We start from the raw sequence: 19,872 nt of genomic DNA on the forward strand, positions 1-19,872 counted from the left end.
TTACTCAGTTTAAGCTATGCCACAATAGAAATCAGAGGTTGCATATATGTTAGCTAGTACATATAATCAGTAAAATGTTCGTCAATATTAGAAATTTGAATACCAAATTGAAAGCTAAAACGGATACTACAAAAAAGTAAAATGTGATTTATAACATTCCTTGTAACAATTGTCATTTGGATTATATGTTCCAATATATTTAATTGATATAAAGCTTAATGAGAAATCATGTGCATTAGCGCAACATTCTATAGAAACAGAACATAAACCAAATTACTCTAATATCAAAGTTTCACATACAGAAAAAAATATTTCCAAACGCCTTTTCCTTGAAATGGTTGAAATTAATAAGTCTTCTGATTGTATGAATAAGAGAAGTGACATTGATAATCTCAGCAGTATATACAGTAATTTATTGAAACTACACCAAAAAACATAATGATAATAATGAAAATTGTATCAATCAACTTTCCCTTTAGAGTCAAAGATTATCAAATCATCATACCCATTGAAAAATAACATTTATGTGAAGGTATGACATTTGTCAAACAAAAAAACTTCATTAATGTTTAACTTTCCTTCGTCGATTTATAGTTCAATTCATTGTTTTTTACTCATTTTTACTGTAAGTACGATTTGTAATGTTATTCATTGGCAAAAAAACCCAGAACTCAACAAATTATAGGCCCTGAAGAAGCTTCCCACTAGAAGCGCAAGCTTGGCAAAGTAGAGCAGAGTTTTGATTTCGATTTTTTGACTGAGAGACCCCGTTATTTTTTATAATATCGGTTATGCTCGTTTGCCCGTGTTCAATAACTTTTAAACAAATGTTAAGTTGGGCCTCCTCTTCATATCTACTTGGAGTGTGCTTTTTCTTAAATTGATTTGCTACGGATCATGTTTCTCTGAATTTCGACATTATCCTTGACACAGTAGTATGTTGAACATTTTTTCCTGGATGCCGTTCATTAAAAATGTTAGCTACTTGCCCCTATGGTGTATTCTCACCACATATTAAAAAACTATTTCTATTCTTTCCTGAAGAGACAACATTATTACAACAATAACTGTTAAAAATTTGACAAGTAAATCAACAAGTTGACACTACCATTTTGTTTGTCAAGACCTACTTAAAAATTTTATTCAACGTGATTAAGCATCCCTACCGCCCTAGTTAGTGTTTATAAATAATCTGTAAATACTGAATATTGAAATTTTAATTTAATTTCAACTCTAGTAATTTTATTAATACTTATTGCAGTTTTTGAGTTGTGTCTGCTTTTTCAAAATTGAAGGTACGTTTGTTCAAGAAAATAGGCAAGTGATTGAAACTTTGCACCAGTCATGTTAAAATTTTTATAGCAAATTTTTAATTTCTCTCTAAAAATGTCCGCATAAGTAAAAATGTATCAGAAAAGTTGAACACCATGATGAGTTTGTTATGTATACATGAATTGATGACAATTAACCGAACTTGTTTTTTAAAATAAAGGGGATATTTGTCTAAAATAAGCAAAACGTTAACTTTATCCTAGTTGCATAAAATTTGGCATATGAATATAAAATTGCCGTAGACACAACTTTTTCAAGTAACTTTTTGTTAAATTCGATCTAGAAATGCACTTTTTCAATTTTTTTCAAAAAAAAAGTTGAACTTGACAAACACAACTGCGACCCAGGGTCCTGATATGAACTGCATATATATAGACTGCTACAATTATTGCATTACAATTTTAAATATGATTCCAAATCATCGACAATTATGTGTTACATAAGTACAAACAATTAATATTTCCAACTTTATCTTTACTTGGAAGCAGGCTTTGTGAAAAGAACATGTTTCTTCAAATAGTAAAGCAATCAGTTGATCAATATTTGAAGGAACTTCAAATTGTGACTCATTCAAAACTTTGCCCGATTGGATAACTGAATGGTAGTCAGTTTGGTGAACAAGTGAAAAATGATGGTTTCGAATTCTATAACATTTAATTTAATATTTTTTTTGGTTCCAAAGACATCGACTGCATTGGTCATTAGCCTCGTGTTCTGGGTAGTCGATGTTAATAACTCCACGAGCCACCTGGGGATCATCGTGGCTACTTGCAGTCTTGTTTTTATGTTGGTACACTCGTCTCGAACATATGTATACAGTTTCAGCTGTTTAGCATGTTTATTTTGTTGGTGAGAGGCATACAAGTTGAACGCCCCAGTACATCAACAACTGATGAAAATGTTGAGAAAGTGAAGAAAATTGTTATGAAGAATCGTCGAATCACTATTAGAGAAATTGTTGGGGATTTCGGCATATCGGTTGGCTCATGTCATGTAGTTTTTTCGTAAATTTCGGTCATGAAACGTATGGCAGTGAAGTTCGTTCCAAAATTGCTTAATTTTTACCAAAAAAAACCGACGCAAGATCATTACTCAGGTATTGTTGAATGCCGTCAACGGCGACCCAGATTTGCTTAAAAGGGTCATAACTGGTGACGAATAATGGGTATATATGGTTATGGCATCGAAACCAAAGTCTAATCGTTTCAATGTAAAAGCTCAGGAGAGCCAATACAAAAAAACACACCAAGTTCGATTAAATGTCAAGGTTTTTCTCACTGTTTTCTTCGATTACCGTGGCGTAATACATCAGCAGTTCATGAAGTTATGCGCCGTTTGCGAGAAGCAATACGAAGAAAACGTTTGGTATTGTGAAGAAACAATTAATGGCTTTTGCATAACGATAATGCACCTGTTCACTTGTCATTGCTTATGTGTAATATTTTGGCCAAAAACAACACCGTTATCATTCCTCAGCCACCTCGTTCACCATATTTGGCCCCTTGTGACTTTTTCCTGTTCCCGAGATTGAAGAGACTCATGAAAGGACGGCGTTTTGCGACGATTGGGGAGATAATTTTATAGCTGATAAAATAGTGAACATAATAATCATTATTACCTTTCATATTTCAAGTCCAAAATTGACAGTCATGCCAATCAGCATACAGTTGATACGAAACAATAAATTAGTTCAAGCTCTATGGAACAGAACTGGAACTCAGAGTATTAGTTCTTAGACAGACAGCATTTATAGTTAATGACAATTGACAGATATTCTTTGGATTTCAAAATTTCCTCATTTTTTAAATTTGGATGTTTCGAAAAAACCTGAGTTTGGAGAAATTTCTTTCATTGAGATATCTGAGGACACGTCAATTATTTGAAAAAATGGCATAAATATAAGGGTGTTAACTATTCATGCGAATTTCCTATTCAAGAAAAATGTGTACGTGGTACACTATGAGCTGATTCTCGTGGTTGAGTAATGGGATTTCGAAAATATAAATACTTTCTGCAAATATTGAGTATTGTAAACTTCCTTGAAAGAACTAATGAATATTTCTTCAATATTAATCAACTCATTTTCGATTTCAATATTGGCGGGCGTGGTTCAAATAAAAAATGACATACCATAAGGTTCCAATTTGGCAACACCACCAAGATAAGCACAAGATAAATAAAAAGAAAAAATAGTCGTGCCCTACCTCTCCTACTTTTCGTCGAAAAGTAGAAAATTTGTTAATTTTGTGGCGTTTCTTTCATTTGTAACATCTGTAGCAATAATATAATTGTGTGCTCATTGAATCTAGCTTGCCCAAACCCCAAAAAAGTGTGGATCAATAGCATGAAATACAATAGTGAAATGACTGTTTCCCCTCTTGCTCAATAGTGATTGTTGTGAATGGTGGTATATTAGTGAAACGTCTCCTTATTAATTTCTAATCTGAATCACTTAGACGAAGGAAAGAACTGTGAGTTGATTCCCGTTCAGCATTTTTCTCCTAATTACAATCCCCATCTTGGTTTTTAGAGATCATAATGAATTCTAACAACCACAACCCACATCCACATCGTAGGAATTCATCTAATTTTAATAGGCATACCAGTAACCACTCAAATCGCCCTAATCACAACATGAGTCACCCTCACAACCACCAAAAATGGCCCAACAGATACCCCAAAGATTACAATAGGGAGTTTGAAAATAATTTCAACAGGAGGTGAGTCCTTGAAAGAAGGTTTCTCTTTTTTTCAACGTGCTAATTTCCATTTCTTGGTTCTAAGAGAGTGTTTGGTTCCTCCTAATGGCAGCCCGAAGGAACCGAATCACATGCACAACTACCCCAAGAACCCGCAGTTGAGTCCTACCCCTAGAAATGGTCACGCTCACTATAATGAAGCTTCCGGTAAGTTGATTATGAACCTTCCATATGTAGACTTTAATGTGTTTTTAGGGCTTTAGGAATTATTTTTGTGATCTTTGTTTGGTAAAGAAGATATTGACCTTGATGTCGGCCAACCTTGGCTCTAATAACACAAAGGTGAGGATTGATTCAGGTCATTGTTACTGCCTGAATAAATGATCAGAAAGAACTTCCAATCACATGATACATAATTTTGTGATTAGATAAGGGTTCTAAGGAAAATTCACTATTTTTGAATTGATTTAATTTATGAGCTATCTAGCTTGAGTATGAACGATTTGTGTGATAAAAGAATTCATGTTTGTAATAGCTGAGTCACAGTCCAAACATGTATGAAAGTGAGTGAAGGATTTCACAGTTATTTGCACACTTTTGAAAAATTGTTGAATTGCAGCTTATTGCAGCAGTCAACAGTTTCTACTAAAGTTATCGATGCCACCTAACAAAGCTGGAATAATTTTTTTCTGATGTGTTTCAAGATGAGAGACAGAAAAAGTGCAATTGAAAATCAGCCACTTCAAAAGTAAATTTTTGGCCAATATTACAGTTGACCCAAGTTGATCTAAACTAGCACAAAATAAAACATTCGAAATCTAACACCAGTTAGAGATGTGTCGCTGAACCACAAATACAATTTTGTCATTGCCATTTACTATTTAGACTTCTCATTTCATAGTTAAGTCCAATATTGCAATCTTGGTGCAGCCTAGCATCACTGATGAGACCTATGGCGGGCTGAAATGACGCTGCCTGGTGTTGGATTACCAATGCTTCTTTTTGAGCTCTTATTTCATTTAGGTGCCTTGCAGTGACAACTGCATAAAAAAAAGAGAACAAATCTCATTTGGTAATCGATGTTGAAGCTTGGCTTTGCAATTGAAAGCCTTGGAGAGCCTTGATTGTCTTTTATATTTGTGGATTAAGTTTTCTGTTGATTCCATAGATGGCATCTTGTAAGGGGAGATGTCATCACCCTGTCATGCTAGCGAAACCATTTTGAAAGTGTAAATGAATTTTTGTCACTCATGTTGGTAATGTCTTTATACACACAAAGAAACGGGCATTGCCTAGTTTAGTTTCGGGCGCTTATGAATAAGAATGTTTAATAGCTTAGGTATAAGCAAAAAATTATGGTATGTTATCATCAGATAAATTCAATGAATCTTCATCAAATTTTATCAATGAAGATTCTACAGTTTTCTCATCTAAATGGACTAATTTCCACATGTTGAGGTGTTTATTTTTGCAGTGAAACCCTTGACTTGAGCTCAAACGATAGCATTAAGTTCGCAATGATAAGAGAGTAAACGCAAAATAATATTTCGTTTTGGTACCATCTTGACTACATATTCCGTAAAACGAGCTTTATTTGCATATACTATAGACAATAGTTGTTTTTCACCATACTTTCATGAAATGGTTTATTTTTTTGACGAAGCCACTCAATGATATTCTCCATGCATTAGTTGATATTCTTTCAACTTTTCTGGAATGAACTTGCATTATTCACATAATCACATTTGTTCAAAATAGTCTTCAAATCAAATCAAATCAGTTTATTCATTCAAAGGACCCATTAGGGTATAGAACATGTCAGGATATAATGTCTTAGTGCATGTATATAAATATAGTAAAGACTACATACATAACTACAAGACAACAAAAGGAACATCGATATAAGTTATTTGCTTAAAAAGTTACAATAAAAATTCATCAATGCTATAAAATAAATTTTCTTGCAGAAAGCGTTTTATGGAGTTTCGAAATTTGAAGTGTGTAGGCTGAGTTTTAATGCCAGTGGATAATTTATTGTAAATTCTCACACCTGTTGAAAATGGTCCATTTGATGTTATTTGGAGATTGCTATGATTTGGATAGATTAGCTGATTATTTCTGGTTTGGTAGACATGTATGTCCGAATGCCTGGGAAGAGTGTTTTTTATTTTATGGATGTAGCAGGCAACCTCCATAATATAAAGACAGGCCAGAGGAAGAATATTCAATTCGGCAAACAATGGTTTACAGGAATTCCTGGGTGATACATTTTTTACAGTTCTTACTGCTATTTTCTGAATAAGAAATAGATGCAGTGCTGCCGGAGAGTTTCCCCATAGTAAAATGCCATGAAGTAGAATAGACTGGATTTCAGCAAAGTAGAAATTTCTCAAACTTCCGTTATCAACCACATTCCGCATACATCGAATTTGATATATTTTTGTATTTAATTTATTTATAGTTGCTGTAATATGCTCATTCCAGCTGAGATCGTCCTCTAGGGTTAATCCCAAGAATTTTGTTGTTGATTTTCTGTTAATATTTAAGTCATTCAGTTTGATCGAGAGTGGATTGTTTATTAGTCTTTGTCTGGTGTGAAAGATTAGATACTCAGTTTTTTCTTTATTGAAATGTAGTTGATTAGCTGAAAACCATAGTCCTAGTTTACCAAGAAGATGGTTACAAGCTTGTTCGGTCATTTCACTGCATTCCTGGGAGACAAGAAAAGATGAGTCATCAGCATACAGCGTGATGTTATACTCAGGTAAAAATTCCACTATGTCAGCAATGAATAAAGAAAATAGTATTGGGGCCAAAACACTTCCCTGTGGCACTCCCAGCTCCAGTTGCGAGGCATCTGAGCAGTGCTTACTAATAGATCCGTCAACTTCTTTGAAACAAATTTGGACAAACTGACTTCTATCAGAAAGATATGATCCAAACCATTTGGCTGCAATTCCTCGTATGCCACAAAGCCAAAGTTTTTGTAGCAGTGCCTTATGAGGAATACAGTCAAAGGCCCTGCTTAAGTCGCAAAAAATTCCAACAGGGGAGTTTCTTTTGTCGATCTCGGACAATACATTATTATAAAAGTCAACTGTTGCAGTTGTTGTGGATTTTCCCTTCCGAAAACCGTGCTGCTGGTCTGGTATGAGTCTGTATTTATTGATGAAGGGAGTTAGTCTGTCTAGCATACAATATTCGTTAACCTTTGCAAACGGAGAGAGACCTGATACTGGTCTGTAATTATTAATGTTAGTTTTTTCGTTTTTTTTATGCACTGGAGTTACCTTTGCTGATTTAAGACAGTTTGGAAATATGCCCGATGCAAATGAATGGTTTACTAAATGGGTTAGAATACCTACTATATCTTTACCAAATTCCTTTATTAAAACAGAGGGAATTTCATCTACACACATCTACGTTCATGTCTAGATTATGAAATTCATTAGGCAACAGAAAATTTATGGGAGGTTCTAAAGAATTTCAAGGTCTGTAAAGTGATTCAAGTTTTAATATGCAACAAAGTGTGCTTGCTTTCAAGAATATAGTTTATTTGTTTGTAAGTATTTTAAAATATTCGAAATTGATAATACTGAAAGCAAGTACAATATGAGAAAATCAATTCGTAAGAAAAAGATCAAAGTGGTTGATCAGAGTTGTTTGCACATATTCAAAAAAAAAACAAAATAATTGTTTGGGAACTAAGCTATTCCTACATATTATGTTAATGATCCGACACTACCAAAATTACTCTGCACCAGACCAAGCATAGGTGGAGTATCTTTGAAAATTTTTGTCTCATTTTCCATGTTATTTTGAAAAGGTTTTATTTAGCTTGCCCTTTTTGTGGGGTTTGAATTTAGTAATTGAAGTTGACCCCCTTCCTATTGACAAATTGATCTGATATTTGGTACACACATCTAGTTTTGATGACAATACAATTTAATAAATTCTGTATCACTGTAAATTCAAGATGGCCGCAACTACAAAATGGCGGATTAAATATTTTTTCACAACTATCTCAATATGGGTATCAAACGATAGGGCTTGACTAGTAGAATAGTAGTACACTTTGAAAAAGATGTAAATTCAATATTGCCGCAGCTACAAAATGTACTGAGGAGTTGGAATGCAACAAATTGTCGAGAAATAAACCTTGTAATACTGAGGCACTAAATGAACTAATCAGATTGAGAAGAATTGAGTAACAAAATAACAAAATTAGAAACTAAAAACTTGAAAATAAAAGAAGGAAAAAAATATTATGGAAACAGTTTTATTGAAAAAAATGATGTGGATAATGTACTAGAAGCTAAAAAATAATTCGGGAGGTCTTACGTAGTAGTCATCACACCTCAGCAATCTACGGTATTGATCAGATAAAAAAATTAAATCGTGGGGCACAATATTTACATATTTTTTCAGGTTACGCTATGGACAATGATTTTATTATTTTTTATCTAATCAATACCATAGTTTGCTGAGAAGAGTGGGTGATGACTGCTATTTAGGAACTTCCGAATTATTTTTAGCTTTCATTACATTATCTACATCATTATTATCTTTTTTTTTCAATAAAGCCATTTAACATAAAAAAAATTGTACTTTTGATGTTATGAACACTGACATATTGTCGACGATTTCTTGAGTAGATATATATCAATCCATTTCCCTGATGTATTTGCTCTTCCATAAGCTTGTAATTGAAAAAAAAGTTTTTTGTGAACAGTGAAATAGGCTTTATTGAGATTTAAAGACACTTTAAAACGTGTCTGTTCCATAATTGAGTGCTTAAGAATATTGTTTCTGTATTGGATATTGTCAATAATAAAAGGCTCATTGGGTAAAAATTTTTTGTGACAAAATTTGCCTTTTTTTATGTATTTGAAAATTTCTTTGACAATGAGAAAAAAAATTGTAATTTCCCAGTTTTTTTATTATTCATAAAATACGTACATGTTTTTCTCGTCAATATACCATATTAGAGTATTGATAAAATAAAAATAAACCACATTTAGGAATAGCGATTTTATGCAACACATATCCTAAGACCTAGACCAATAACTAATCGACGAAAGTGTTTATGGAAACTCAACTAAGATCAAGGACTATACATAGAAAGTTGGCCAACATTTAGCTAATATCTAAGAGCATAGCTCAAAACGAAAATGAGAAGACGCTAAGTTGTAATATATACAGTTATCATTGTCCACGGAAATTTCACTTTTTTTTTTCGAATTTGTGTCTATTTTAATAATTGAAAAAATTATTTTCAGTGGTACAGTAAAATATCAAATGGAGAATAATTATGATTACGTTGGAAATTACGTTTTTTTTTGTATTTATGGACATAATTTTGAAATCATATTTATTATTATTATTTTACCCGGAGTTACTAATATCATTTCTTTTTGAACAACACTCATATTCATATGAATATTTTGTTCAATGGTACTTGATGCATTCAAAATGATGAACATATTGAATTTGTTCATAAAGTCGATGGCAAACTTCTCTCAAGGGCAAACATTGTTGGGGACCTCAGTGTTCTTTTCGACATCAAGGTTGATTTCCATCTCCACTATGAGCAGGTTGTGAATAAGACGACAAAAATGCTAGGCTTTGTGTGCAGGACCACAAGAGAATTCACTACTTTTAATTTCACCAGAACCCTTTATTATTCTTTGATTGGAGCATTGCTCATGTGTGTGGTCGCCAAAATATGAGATCATATAAACAGAATATAAATAACCCAGAACAAATTTCTCAGATATCTAGCTTATAAATTGAATATACCTTTAACTGAAAACACAGAGAAAAGTTCGCACTATAACAAAAATAGTGAAACTGAGTACTCGTAAAGTTTATGCAGATATCAGATTTCTACATAAGATTTGGAACTATCCTGTTGACTCCCCATACCTCTTGTCCATAATTGGTCTACATGTTCCAGTCAAAGTAAGTCAAAACACTGAGACGTTTGCAATCGATTTCCATAGATGTAATTATTGAAAACACTCAGCATTATCCAGAATTGTATTGAATGGTAATGATATTAGTAGATCTGTTTAATATATCTGAAAGTAGCTTGAAACGAAGTTTGCCATCACTTCTAAAAAACAATATATAGATGTGCACATGTATATATGTGGTGTATAGAGAGAGAGAGAGAGAGAGATATATGTCTAATGTCATAAGAAATACATCTTGTCGACAAACATTTTTCTACTAAAAAACATAACTATAAATATTAATGAATTGTTAAGTAAATATACTAATGTAATAATATACACAAATGAGCACATACACAAACAGTATGTTTTTTAAAGTATAATCTTGTACATGGGTAAAACTATGATTAAGTAATTTTTGTATAGATGTATAAATAAAAAACACTACAAAGAGAAAGAAAGAGAAAAAAAATATATATACATATATATGTATGTATGTATATGTATTTTAATATTAATATATGTAACAAAAAGGATTTGAGGCTTTATAACTCCTATTTATTATATGCGAGCGCTTTCAACAGCTGGTCGTGCTATGATCTTCAAGGCTCTACTCAAACTGAACGTTTCATCCTCTTGTTTGTTCTTTTATGCGGTCAGATTACCTTATTGCATGTACTGTAGGTAAATTTGCCTGTATTTGGGTTACGTCAGGTAATATCCAGGTAATATCCTTCTCGAAGTTTACTGCTGCCTGTATTTGGGTTACGTCAGGTAATATCCTTTGTGTTGGATCTTCTCGAAGTTTACTGTTTCTAGGAGTCTGTATTGTTTTGTATAGTATATATTGAATGTTAATTCTTGTTGTATTTTGATTTGTATTTGTTCCTCGATAAGTGAATTATGACTGTTGAATTTTACCCCTAAGGCGTTCTGACCGCATAAAAGAACAAACAAGAGGATGAAACGTTCAGTTTGAGATTGAAGATTATAGCACGACCAGCTGTCGAAAGCGCTTGCATATAATAAATAGGAGTTATAAAGCTTCAAATCCTTTTTGTGACATATATTAATATTAACCCATTTATGCCCAACGGGTCGAAAACGACCCACTGCCGTTTATATATGCACCTGTTCATATCGCTATGTTGAGAGTGTTGCCTATAGTGGCATTCGAATGTTAAAACTGCATATTTTGTTGTAGTGTCAGTGAAAAAGCACGTTCTACAGCGAGTTGTTCGTATTTGTAACAAATCAAAGTGTAATATTTCTTCGGGTGACATGGCTAAAAGTAATTACTGGTAAGTATTTCAATTTTATAAAGAAAATGATCAATTTGTTATATCTTGTTGTTTATTCTTCAAAGTTCATAGTACGTTCACATTTATGAAGTCAGGCTTGGACACTTTGAGTAAAATTGAAGTATAATTTGGTTGGGTCGCAAACGACCCGTTGGGCAGATATGTGATATATTTTTCTTATATTTAGGAAAACACCACTAACAACAGCCGAGCTGTTAGATGAAATAGAAAGACTTGACGAAGACGATCCTAATATTCCTGATGATATATATATTACTCCGCCGGCGACAACGATTTTGAAAGTGGTGAGGATTCTGCCATGATCCGAATAGACTGAATCCTAGGCAGCTTCAAGCAGAAGCAGAAAGCAACAAGCTAGAAGAAGACAACAGTGACAATGAGAAGGAAACTCAGTTACAAGAGGAAAGTGGACTGTCTAGAAAAAATAAGTTTTCAAAAAAGCGTAACTGGTCAAAGGGTGATTTGGATAAAACAACGTCACAATCATCTACTGAAAAATTTTCTATGGTTGACATATTACCTGTGTTTACGCTAAGCGATAAAAGTGAACCTTTAGTATTTTTTAGAACTCTTTCTAAATGCAGATGTACTCGAAGATCTTGTAAAATATACCGTTTTGTATGCAAGTAGCAAAAACAATCGATTAGAACTAGGCAACGATGAGCTACTCGTTTTCATAGCAATATTATACTTGAGCGGTTATGTTCCACTTCCACGTCGAAGAATGTTTTGGGAAGGGCGAGATGACACTCGAAATATTCTGGTGTATAACTCCATGCGTAGAAATAGATTTGAGGGAATATTCAGAGTCCTACATGCAGCAGACAACAATAACTTGGCAGAAAATGATAAAATGGCTAAGTTACGTCCCCTGATAGAAAAAATGAATGAAAATTTTGTAAAATATGCACCTGTCTGCTCGGAATTATCCATTGACGAGTCTATGATCCCGTACTTTGGCTGAAACGGATGTAAGCAATTCATAAAAGGAAAGCCCATTCGTTTTGGCTACAAAACATGGGTTCTTGCTCTATCGTCCGGGTACTGTGTGAATTTTGATATATACCAAGGGAGGAGTATGAACAAAGAAGAAAAGAAGATGGGCCTTGGAGAGTCTGTGGTTACAACGTTTGCCAACTTGCTCCAAAATAAATTTCCCGATAATAAGTTTTCTTTGTACTTTGACAATTTTTTTACAAGTGCTTCACTTGTAAGCGAACTCGGAAAAATGGGTTTTGGTGCAACTGGTACCGTTCGAGAAAACAGAACAGATAAATGTCCTCTTGAAAAATTCGGCTGTAATGAAAAAAGAAAGATCGAGGTGTCTACGATAGTGCAGTTGACAAAGATGAAAACATTGTTTGTGTGAGATGGAAAGACAACAGTGTTGTTAGATCAGAAGGATAATAATATTGCAAATTATCGTATAGGTCTGCGAGGGAAAAAATAGTATACTCCTATTTTATTTTGGATGTTTGACATATATATGTGTAATTCCTGGGTTTTGTCTCGCAAATTTGGTTTGAAGTTGGACAATTTGGAATTTCGCAGAAGAGCTGTAATCGCTATATTACAAAAATATGGAAAACCTCCTTTGGCCACAGGTCCAACATTCCATTCTGTAAGTCCAGCGGCACGTTGACAGGGTCAGCATCTGGTTGTGACCAGCCAAACACGGCGAAGATGTGCTTTTTGTAAAAATGAAACAACCAAGGCATGCGATCAATGTAAAGTTGCCCCCCATGATAAATGTTTTCTAGATTATCATAAATTAAAAAAAAAGTTTCAAGTTTCTGTTATAAAATATAACTTTCAATGAAGTTGGGTTTTATTTTCCTATATAATACCATAACTTAACATCCAAGAAATGCATTCTTAATTTTAAGTATCACACAACAAAAAAGTACATTAATTTGCCTAAGTGGGTCGAAAATGACCCACATCATATTTCAAAAACTGACCTTTAAATTTTTATTTTTAGTATCAACCCATCATAAAAATGACATTTTTTACCACATATACAAGTTTCATGAAAAAAATAAAAATAAAAAAGTACTGCGCATAAACGGGTTAAAATACTGAAAATAAAGGAAAATTAGTTGCATCATTCAAAAAAAAAAGTATATGTGTATCACATTGCACTCATTTATAGTCCTTGGGTTCAATCATAGCTTTAATTTTTTAGGTTTTAATTTAATATTGATCTTAATTTATGTACATGTTTGTATATTGGGTACTGTCCATTCGATAATTAAATGAATACATTTTTGAGAAAATTATCGAGGCCAGTGGTTGATAAAAATGCTAGATATCTATGAATTCAAGAGAAAAATGTTACACTTTGCAGGTCACCAACACCAAAACCGCAGGATCGTACCGCTTCCCAACCCTCCGACCCCTCGACTCACCCCCAGTCACACCTACCACAACGCAGCAGCAGATCGCAGACACCTGCCTAGTTTGGTGGACCGACGCCATATTTCGCCGCCTCTACACATCAACATCTGCGACAATGCCAACGGCATCATCAACAACAACACCACTTATAGCCCTCCGCCCGAAGGGCTACATCAGAGGGCCATGATGGACTTTTCACATGGAAGAAGGAGACACGGTCTAGGTGAGGTTGAGTTACATGTGGAAAATGAAAAATTAGATCTTGTCATTTGTCTTGAATGTTACAATTATTTGCTTTAAGAATAAGAGCCCAAGTGGAAAACTGATTTCAATTTCTTCTTTCATATTAAACTATCTGCACCACTTCGGAATTCAAAATTTATTTTAAGATGTGATATTTATTCAATTTGTTCTGAATTTTCGTTATTTTGGCATTTTAATTTTTACAATATGTCTTCAGTTTGGGTCTTAATTTTATTAATATTCCTCAACATGATTATTGAAATCAAAATGTAAATTGATCCATATTCTAGTTACAATTGATCAATTTTTTATCAGAACCACCAAGTTACAACTGCCACTAAAATGATCTGAATCAAAGTTATACCGGGTGATTCTCTGAGGTGGCTCACCCCTATAACTTTTTTATTATTGGAGATAGAAAAACGAAATTTGGGGGTTGTGTATTATAGTTCAATTTACATTTTTTGACTTATTTACTTGCTTTGCCGTACTTCCAGTTTGACCGGAAATGACACCAACTTTCGATTTTTAAATGGGACATCCTATATATTTTTACTTATTTTGATCTAGAATGACATTCTAAATCCAACAATACTTGAATTGTCAATATTCGACGAATAAAATCATTTTTATTCCAATTTTTATTTTTTGATCTAGAATGCCATGGATACCTGAATCATATTACCTCCCATCTACCTCAATAATATCTCGGTTTTTAAGAAAACAAGTTCAATAATGGTGTAAATCGCTGTAGAGTAACAAAAACTACGACTTTGAGGCTTATGACTTCACAGTCATTTAAGAATCATATTACAGTCGAAAATTAGAATTTTTCCAGTTAACTTGATTTTTTCAATTCGAAAGGGAGTGGCTCGTCGGCTTTTTGTGAAAGATCATTTTCTTATGAATAATTTGATGCCACACACTTTCACTTTATTTTCTCTATTTATCTGAATAATTGCAAGAAACTATCATACGTATTCGGTATACTGCACTAAGTCCTGTTATTCTAGTTATACGTGACAAACAATTGAAGCTGTTGCTAGGACTGCCTAAACAAATAGGCTAATGAATAAGCTGTCACTTTTAAAAATTTATTTGTTGTGTAGTTTATAATTAGATATGGCAAATTATACTAGAAACGAGAAAATTGACATGTTACTAATTTACGGAGAAACGAAAAAGAATGCAACTAATGCAGCTCGAATTTATGCTCAGAGGTTACCTAATTGTCGCCATCCCAGAGGGCATTATTTTCCAAAACTGGAAAGAAAAATGTGAAATGAACCAGAAGAAAATGCCAATAACTTCATCGTCAGTGAAGAAAAAGAAGTAGACGTGTTGGCCTATGTTGAAGTGAAGTGTATGGCATCAATTCGCTAAATTGTTTCTGAGTACCATTCAAGTACCAACTACACCAACATCTTTACGATAACAATCACAACCGAAGATTGACTTATTGCAACTGGTTTTTGGCTGAATACAGAGAAGATGTACGTTTTCCATTTGAAATTATTTATTCAGATTAAACCCGAATCACCAACTTGGGTAGGTTCAATAGGAATAATAAAAGGTACTGGTCAAACAAATTTACATTTGATGCAAGAAGGGAATTTTCAAGAGTGATTTGGTTTCAATTGCTGCATGGGTATTATCAGAGGAAAACTTTGGGGCCAATAATTTTCGATAGACAGTTGACTGCGGAAAGATATCTACAGTTCCTTAGAAATCAAATTAATTATTTCATTGAAGATTTGTCACTGGCTAACCAAGTTGATATCTATTTTCAACAATATGGAGCGCCACCTCACAATTCTCAAGTTGTAAGAGAACATCCGAATGACACCTTCCTAGAAAAATGGATTGGCACTTATGAACCTGTTCAGTGGTCTGCAAGGTACATTTTTGAGTTGTCATATTTTTACATAAATGTATTTTTTTTCATATTCTAAATCACCAGACTCCGCTAGTTTTTTCTCTGGGGAACAATTAAAAATCAGGTTTACAATACAACATCAGCTACTCGTGAAGAACTAGAGCATAAAGTAATGGTGGCACTCCAGAACATCACTGAGGAACAGCTAATCAATGTGATGCGCGCAACAATTGAAAAAGTTGAACTTTGCTCTCTTCAAAGAGGAGGCCATTTTGAAAATTTATAACCTCAATGGAGTAATTTGTGACTTTCTTGCAATTATTCAGAAAAATATATAGAGAAAACAAAATGAAAGTGTGTGGCATCAAATTATTCGTAAGAAAATGATTTTTCACAAAAAGTCGACGAGCCACCACCCCCTTTCCATTTAAAAAAATCAAGTCAACTAGAAAAATTAATATTTGCGACTGTGAAATAATTCTTAAAACGACTGTGAAGTCATAAGCCTCAAAGTCATAGTTTTCCCAGGTTACTTGACAAGTGAAGTATTGTTGGATTTAGAATGTCAGTCTCGATCGAAATAAGTTAAAATATATAGGATGTCCCATTTAAAAATCGAAAGTTGGGGTCATTTTCGGTCAAACCGGAATTATTACAAAGCAAGTAAATATGTCAAAAAATTTAAATTGAACTTTCATACACAACTCCCAAATTTCTTTTTTCTACCTACAATAATAAAAAAGTTATAGGGGTGAGCCACCATAGAGAATCACCCAGTATACATAAAAATAAAAAAAGTATAAAATGTATTTAGCTTACAAATTAAATGACTGAATTCAATGAAGAAACATTATCATTTGTTGTTCTGGGGTTTCTTGGCCATAGGCTGCAAGTTTTGAAGCCTGAAGTTTCGTTTGCAAATACGACAGACATTACCAGAGGCGATGTGGCATTGGTCGCTGTTATCTAGGGCTGCAATTATTGATTGCGCCTTGTATTATGTTTATGTATTTGATGATTTTTTTACTAGGTTTTTATGAAATTATTTTGGTAAAAGTCCATCTGCCATTTTATAAATAAGTATTATTAAGTAATACAATTTTTTCTCGACAAATAACCAATTAGTAGTGTTTAACATACATGTCTACTTGTCTACACATAAATCGGTTACACTTCAAAATAATTGTCATTCTTCGATTTTAATAATTTTGCAATACATGTTTTGCTAACACAGTAGCTTTATCAAGTGATTTGAATACTTCAAGTTGCTTCTTACACTAATATTTATGTACTACAGGTAACCATAATTGACACTACCTCCAAAAAATTACCTAAACTTCTACCTAAGGTACCTGTTCAATTATGATCACCTGAAGCATATTACCTCCCATCTACATCAATAATAAATTCTTTCTCGGTTTTTAAGAAAACAAGTTCAATAATTGGTCATTCATTAGAATGTTTGAATTTTTAAGTTTATTAATTTCCATTGCTTCCAAATGATTGTTTCCAAATTATTTTCTATGTGCAAAATTTTGAACTCTTCGTTAAAGATATAATTCTCTTCTAGAAGAAAATTTGAATATGTTGAATTTGTTTTCTTATTTACATAGCTCGTATGATGTTCCTGGATTCGATTCCTAAATGTTCTGCCAGTTTGACCAATATATACCTTAGGACACGTTCCACACTTTAATTTATATACTCCTGATTTCTCGAATTTGAATGTTTTGTCTTTATTATTTTTTACTAACTTTCCCAACGTATTACTTGTTCTATATGCAATTATAATATCTCATTTCCTCAAAAATTAAGCTACTTTTTCTATTTTCCCAACGTATTACTTGTTCTATATGCAATTATAATATCTCGTTTCCTCAAAAATGAAGCTACTTTTTCCGTTGTTTGTCCAAAATACGTTAAAGCTCTATAATTTCGATTATCTACCTTATCAATAGGAAAAATGTTCCGAATCGCTTTTGAGTAGACTTTCTTGGCAAGTATTTTGTTTATTAATTCGGCTTTAAACCCATTGTTAACCACAATTTGCTTGATGATATTAAGTTCTTTATTGAAATTATCTATTGAAAGAGGAACATTGACTAATCTGTGAGTCATGCTATTATAAGCTGCTACTTTGTGTTGATAAGGGTGGGTAGAATCGTAATGTATAGTAAAATACGTATAGGACGGTTTGTGTAAAATGGAAAAATCATGTTTATTGTTCATTCTACTAATTTTCAAGTAATAATATCTTCAGAAGGTATGCTGGGAAATAGATTCTGCACATCAAAGGAAAGCAATTTTGCGTTGTTTGGTAGAGGTATGTTCTCTATTTTATTCATTAAGTCATATGAATTCCTTAGACTGAATTTTGGTTGGAAGTTACAATGGTTCAAGATGATACTGATTAGCCTTTCTGATTTTACTGATGATGCAGTGACAAAGGAAACCACTGGTCTAATTGGATAACTTTGTTTGTGCAGTTTTATGAGTGAACATAATTTTGAATTTGGGGGTTCATCAATGTTAATTTGAACTTTTCCCTTTCAGTAAAAAGTATGGTTGAATTTTTCCCTTGTCTTTGAAAAGAACTAGTTGGATCACGATTCAGTGTTTCAAAATTTCCTAAATTCAAGAAATCAAGGGTTTTGTTGACATAGTCGATTCGGTCAATATCAACCACAGTGTTGCCCTTATCTGCTCTAGTCAATATAACATCATTTTCGTTAATTTTACTGTATATTGATTTCACAAGTTTCAATTCATTTGTTAAACTACCTTCTTTCAAAACTAATCATATTCTCCATCTGTGAGGCCAGATTTGAAGGCAAGTAAGTTGAAGCGCTTTCTCCCAGAAGTGTTTGAAGAAGAAAATATTTAAAAAAATTGTAAATAGATGAATAAATGAAAATAATAATATCGTAATGATACATTTTTATAAACTTGAAACCTGTAAACTAACTTTCAGATGTCAGGGTGAGCCCAGTACATTTCCAGCAGCACTCACCGCCCTTCTACCGGCAGCCCCCGAGCGAAGAGTATATCAAGAGCGAGAGCCCTTCGTGCAAGCGCAGGCGATTGTCACGTTCGGGTCACCATATCGACATTAATGTGCAGCCACCATCTCCACCGCGGCGCTCGCCTAGGCAGCACGTCCAGCACCACTCACAGCACCACTCGCAGCACCACTCGCAGCACCATTCGCAGCATCATCCTCAGCATTCACCTTCACCGTCGCATCCTGCAATGCAGGTACGTCATTCGCTACGAAGCAACTTTTATTGCGTGAGTTTTTCCTCAAGTTCAAGTGGAGCTAGAAAAATCTTAATTCAGGTAAAATGATTCTTAATAATATATTTCCAAACGAAAATGAGTTATTCCGAAAAAATTGAACCTTCTTTTTGGAATATTTTGAAACGAAACCTGAAGAAATGTTTGTTTTATACTCATTTCTACACCACCACTTTTGTCTTCTATTGAATTATTGTGGAAGTTGATGGTTAACATGAAGATTTTAACCTAACTTTTTTGAGCTATGGAAGGTTCACTGCCATTTCCAAAAATTTTATTTCTTAAACATGGTGTGAAATTATTTGAGGTTCATTCTTGAAACAGGAAAATATGCTTGTAAGTGCATAGGAAAATAAATACTTGGATCCAGTGATGTATTTCAAATTGAATTTCCCTCCTAATCTCACTAATATGGTCTACTGTTAATGAAAGTTCAACTATTTAAGAAACTAGGTATATTGACCATTACAAATTGATTAATTTACAATTGCGAACTTTCTGCTATTAAAAACATTTCCAATCATGTTGTTCAAAATAAATATGATACCAGGATACCCCTAAGGATACAACATATTGAAAATTATAAAACCTTCTCTATAAAATCAAAAAAAATTATTTTCGAAAATTACTTTGGGTTTATCAAAATTTTAGAACACCAATAGATACACTGCCACTAAATTGTTTCCTAACTCTCTGTAGACAATTGTAATTTTATATTAATAAGTATTCCTTTGTAGCATAACACAAGTGTTGAG

The 19,872-nt window shown here is 33.3% G+C and overlaps 1 protein-coding gene across 1 annotated transcript in view; it reads left to right on the forward strand.

Moving 5' to 3' along the window:
• Positions 1-3,479: 3,479 nt before the first annotated feature.
• Positions 3,480-19,872, forward strand: part of mura (ring finger protein murashka) — a 42,437-nt gene continuing 26,044 nt past the window's right edge. The window contains exons 1-5 of the mRNA XM_074177970.1: positions 3,480-3,803; positions 3,863-4,052; positions 4,117-4,238; positions 13,655-13,927; positions 18,795-19,078. Coding sequence (XP_074034071.1) covers positions 3,871-4,052; positions 4,117-4,238; positions 13,655-13,927; positions 18,795-19,078 — 861 coding nt within the window. The 5' untranslated portion in view covers positions 3,480-3,803; positions 3,863-3,870. The remainder of the gene's footprint in view (positions 3,804-3,862; positions 4,053-4,116; positions 4,239-13,654; positions 13,928-18,794; positions 19,079-19,872) is intronic.

The sequence above is a fragment of the Leptinotarsa decemlineata genome, unplaced genomic scaffold, assembly GCF_025532065.1.
Source record: "Leptinotarsa decemlineata unplaced genomic scaffold, Ldec_3_MD MMD2_tig00003335_RagTag_RagTag, whole genome shotgun sequence".
Lineage (NCBI taxonomy): Eukaryota > Metazoa > Arthropoda > Insecta > Coleoptera > Chrysomelidae > Leptinotarsa > Leptinotarsa decemlineata.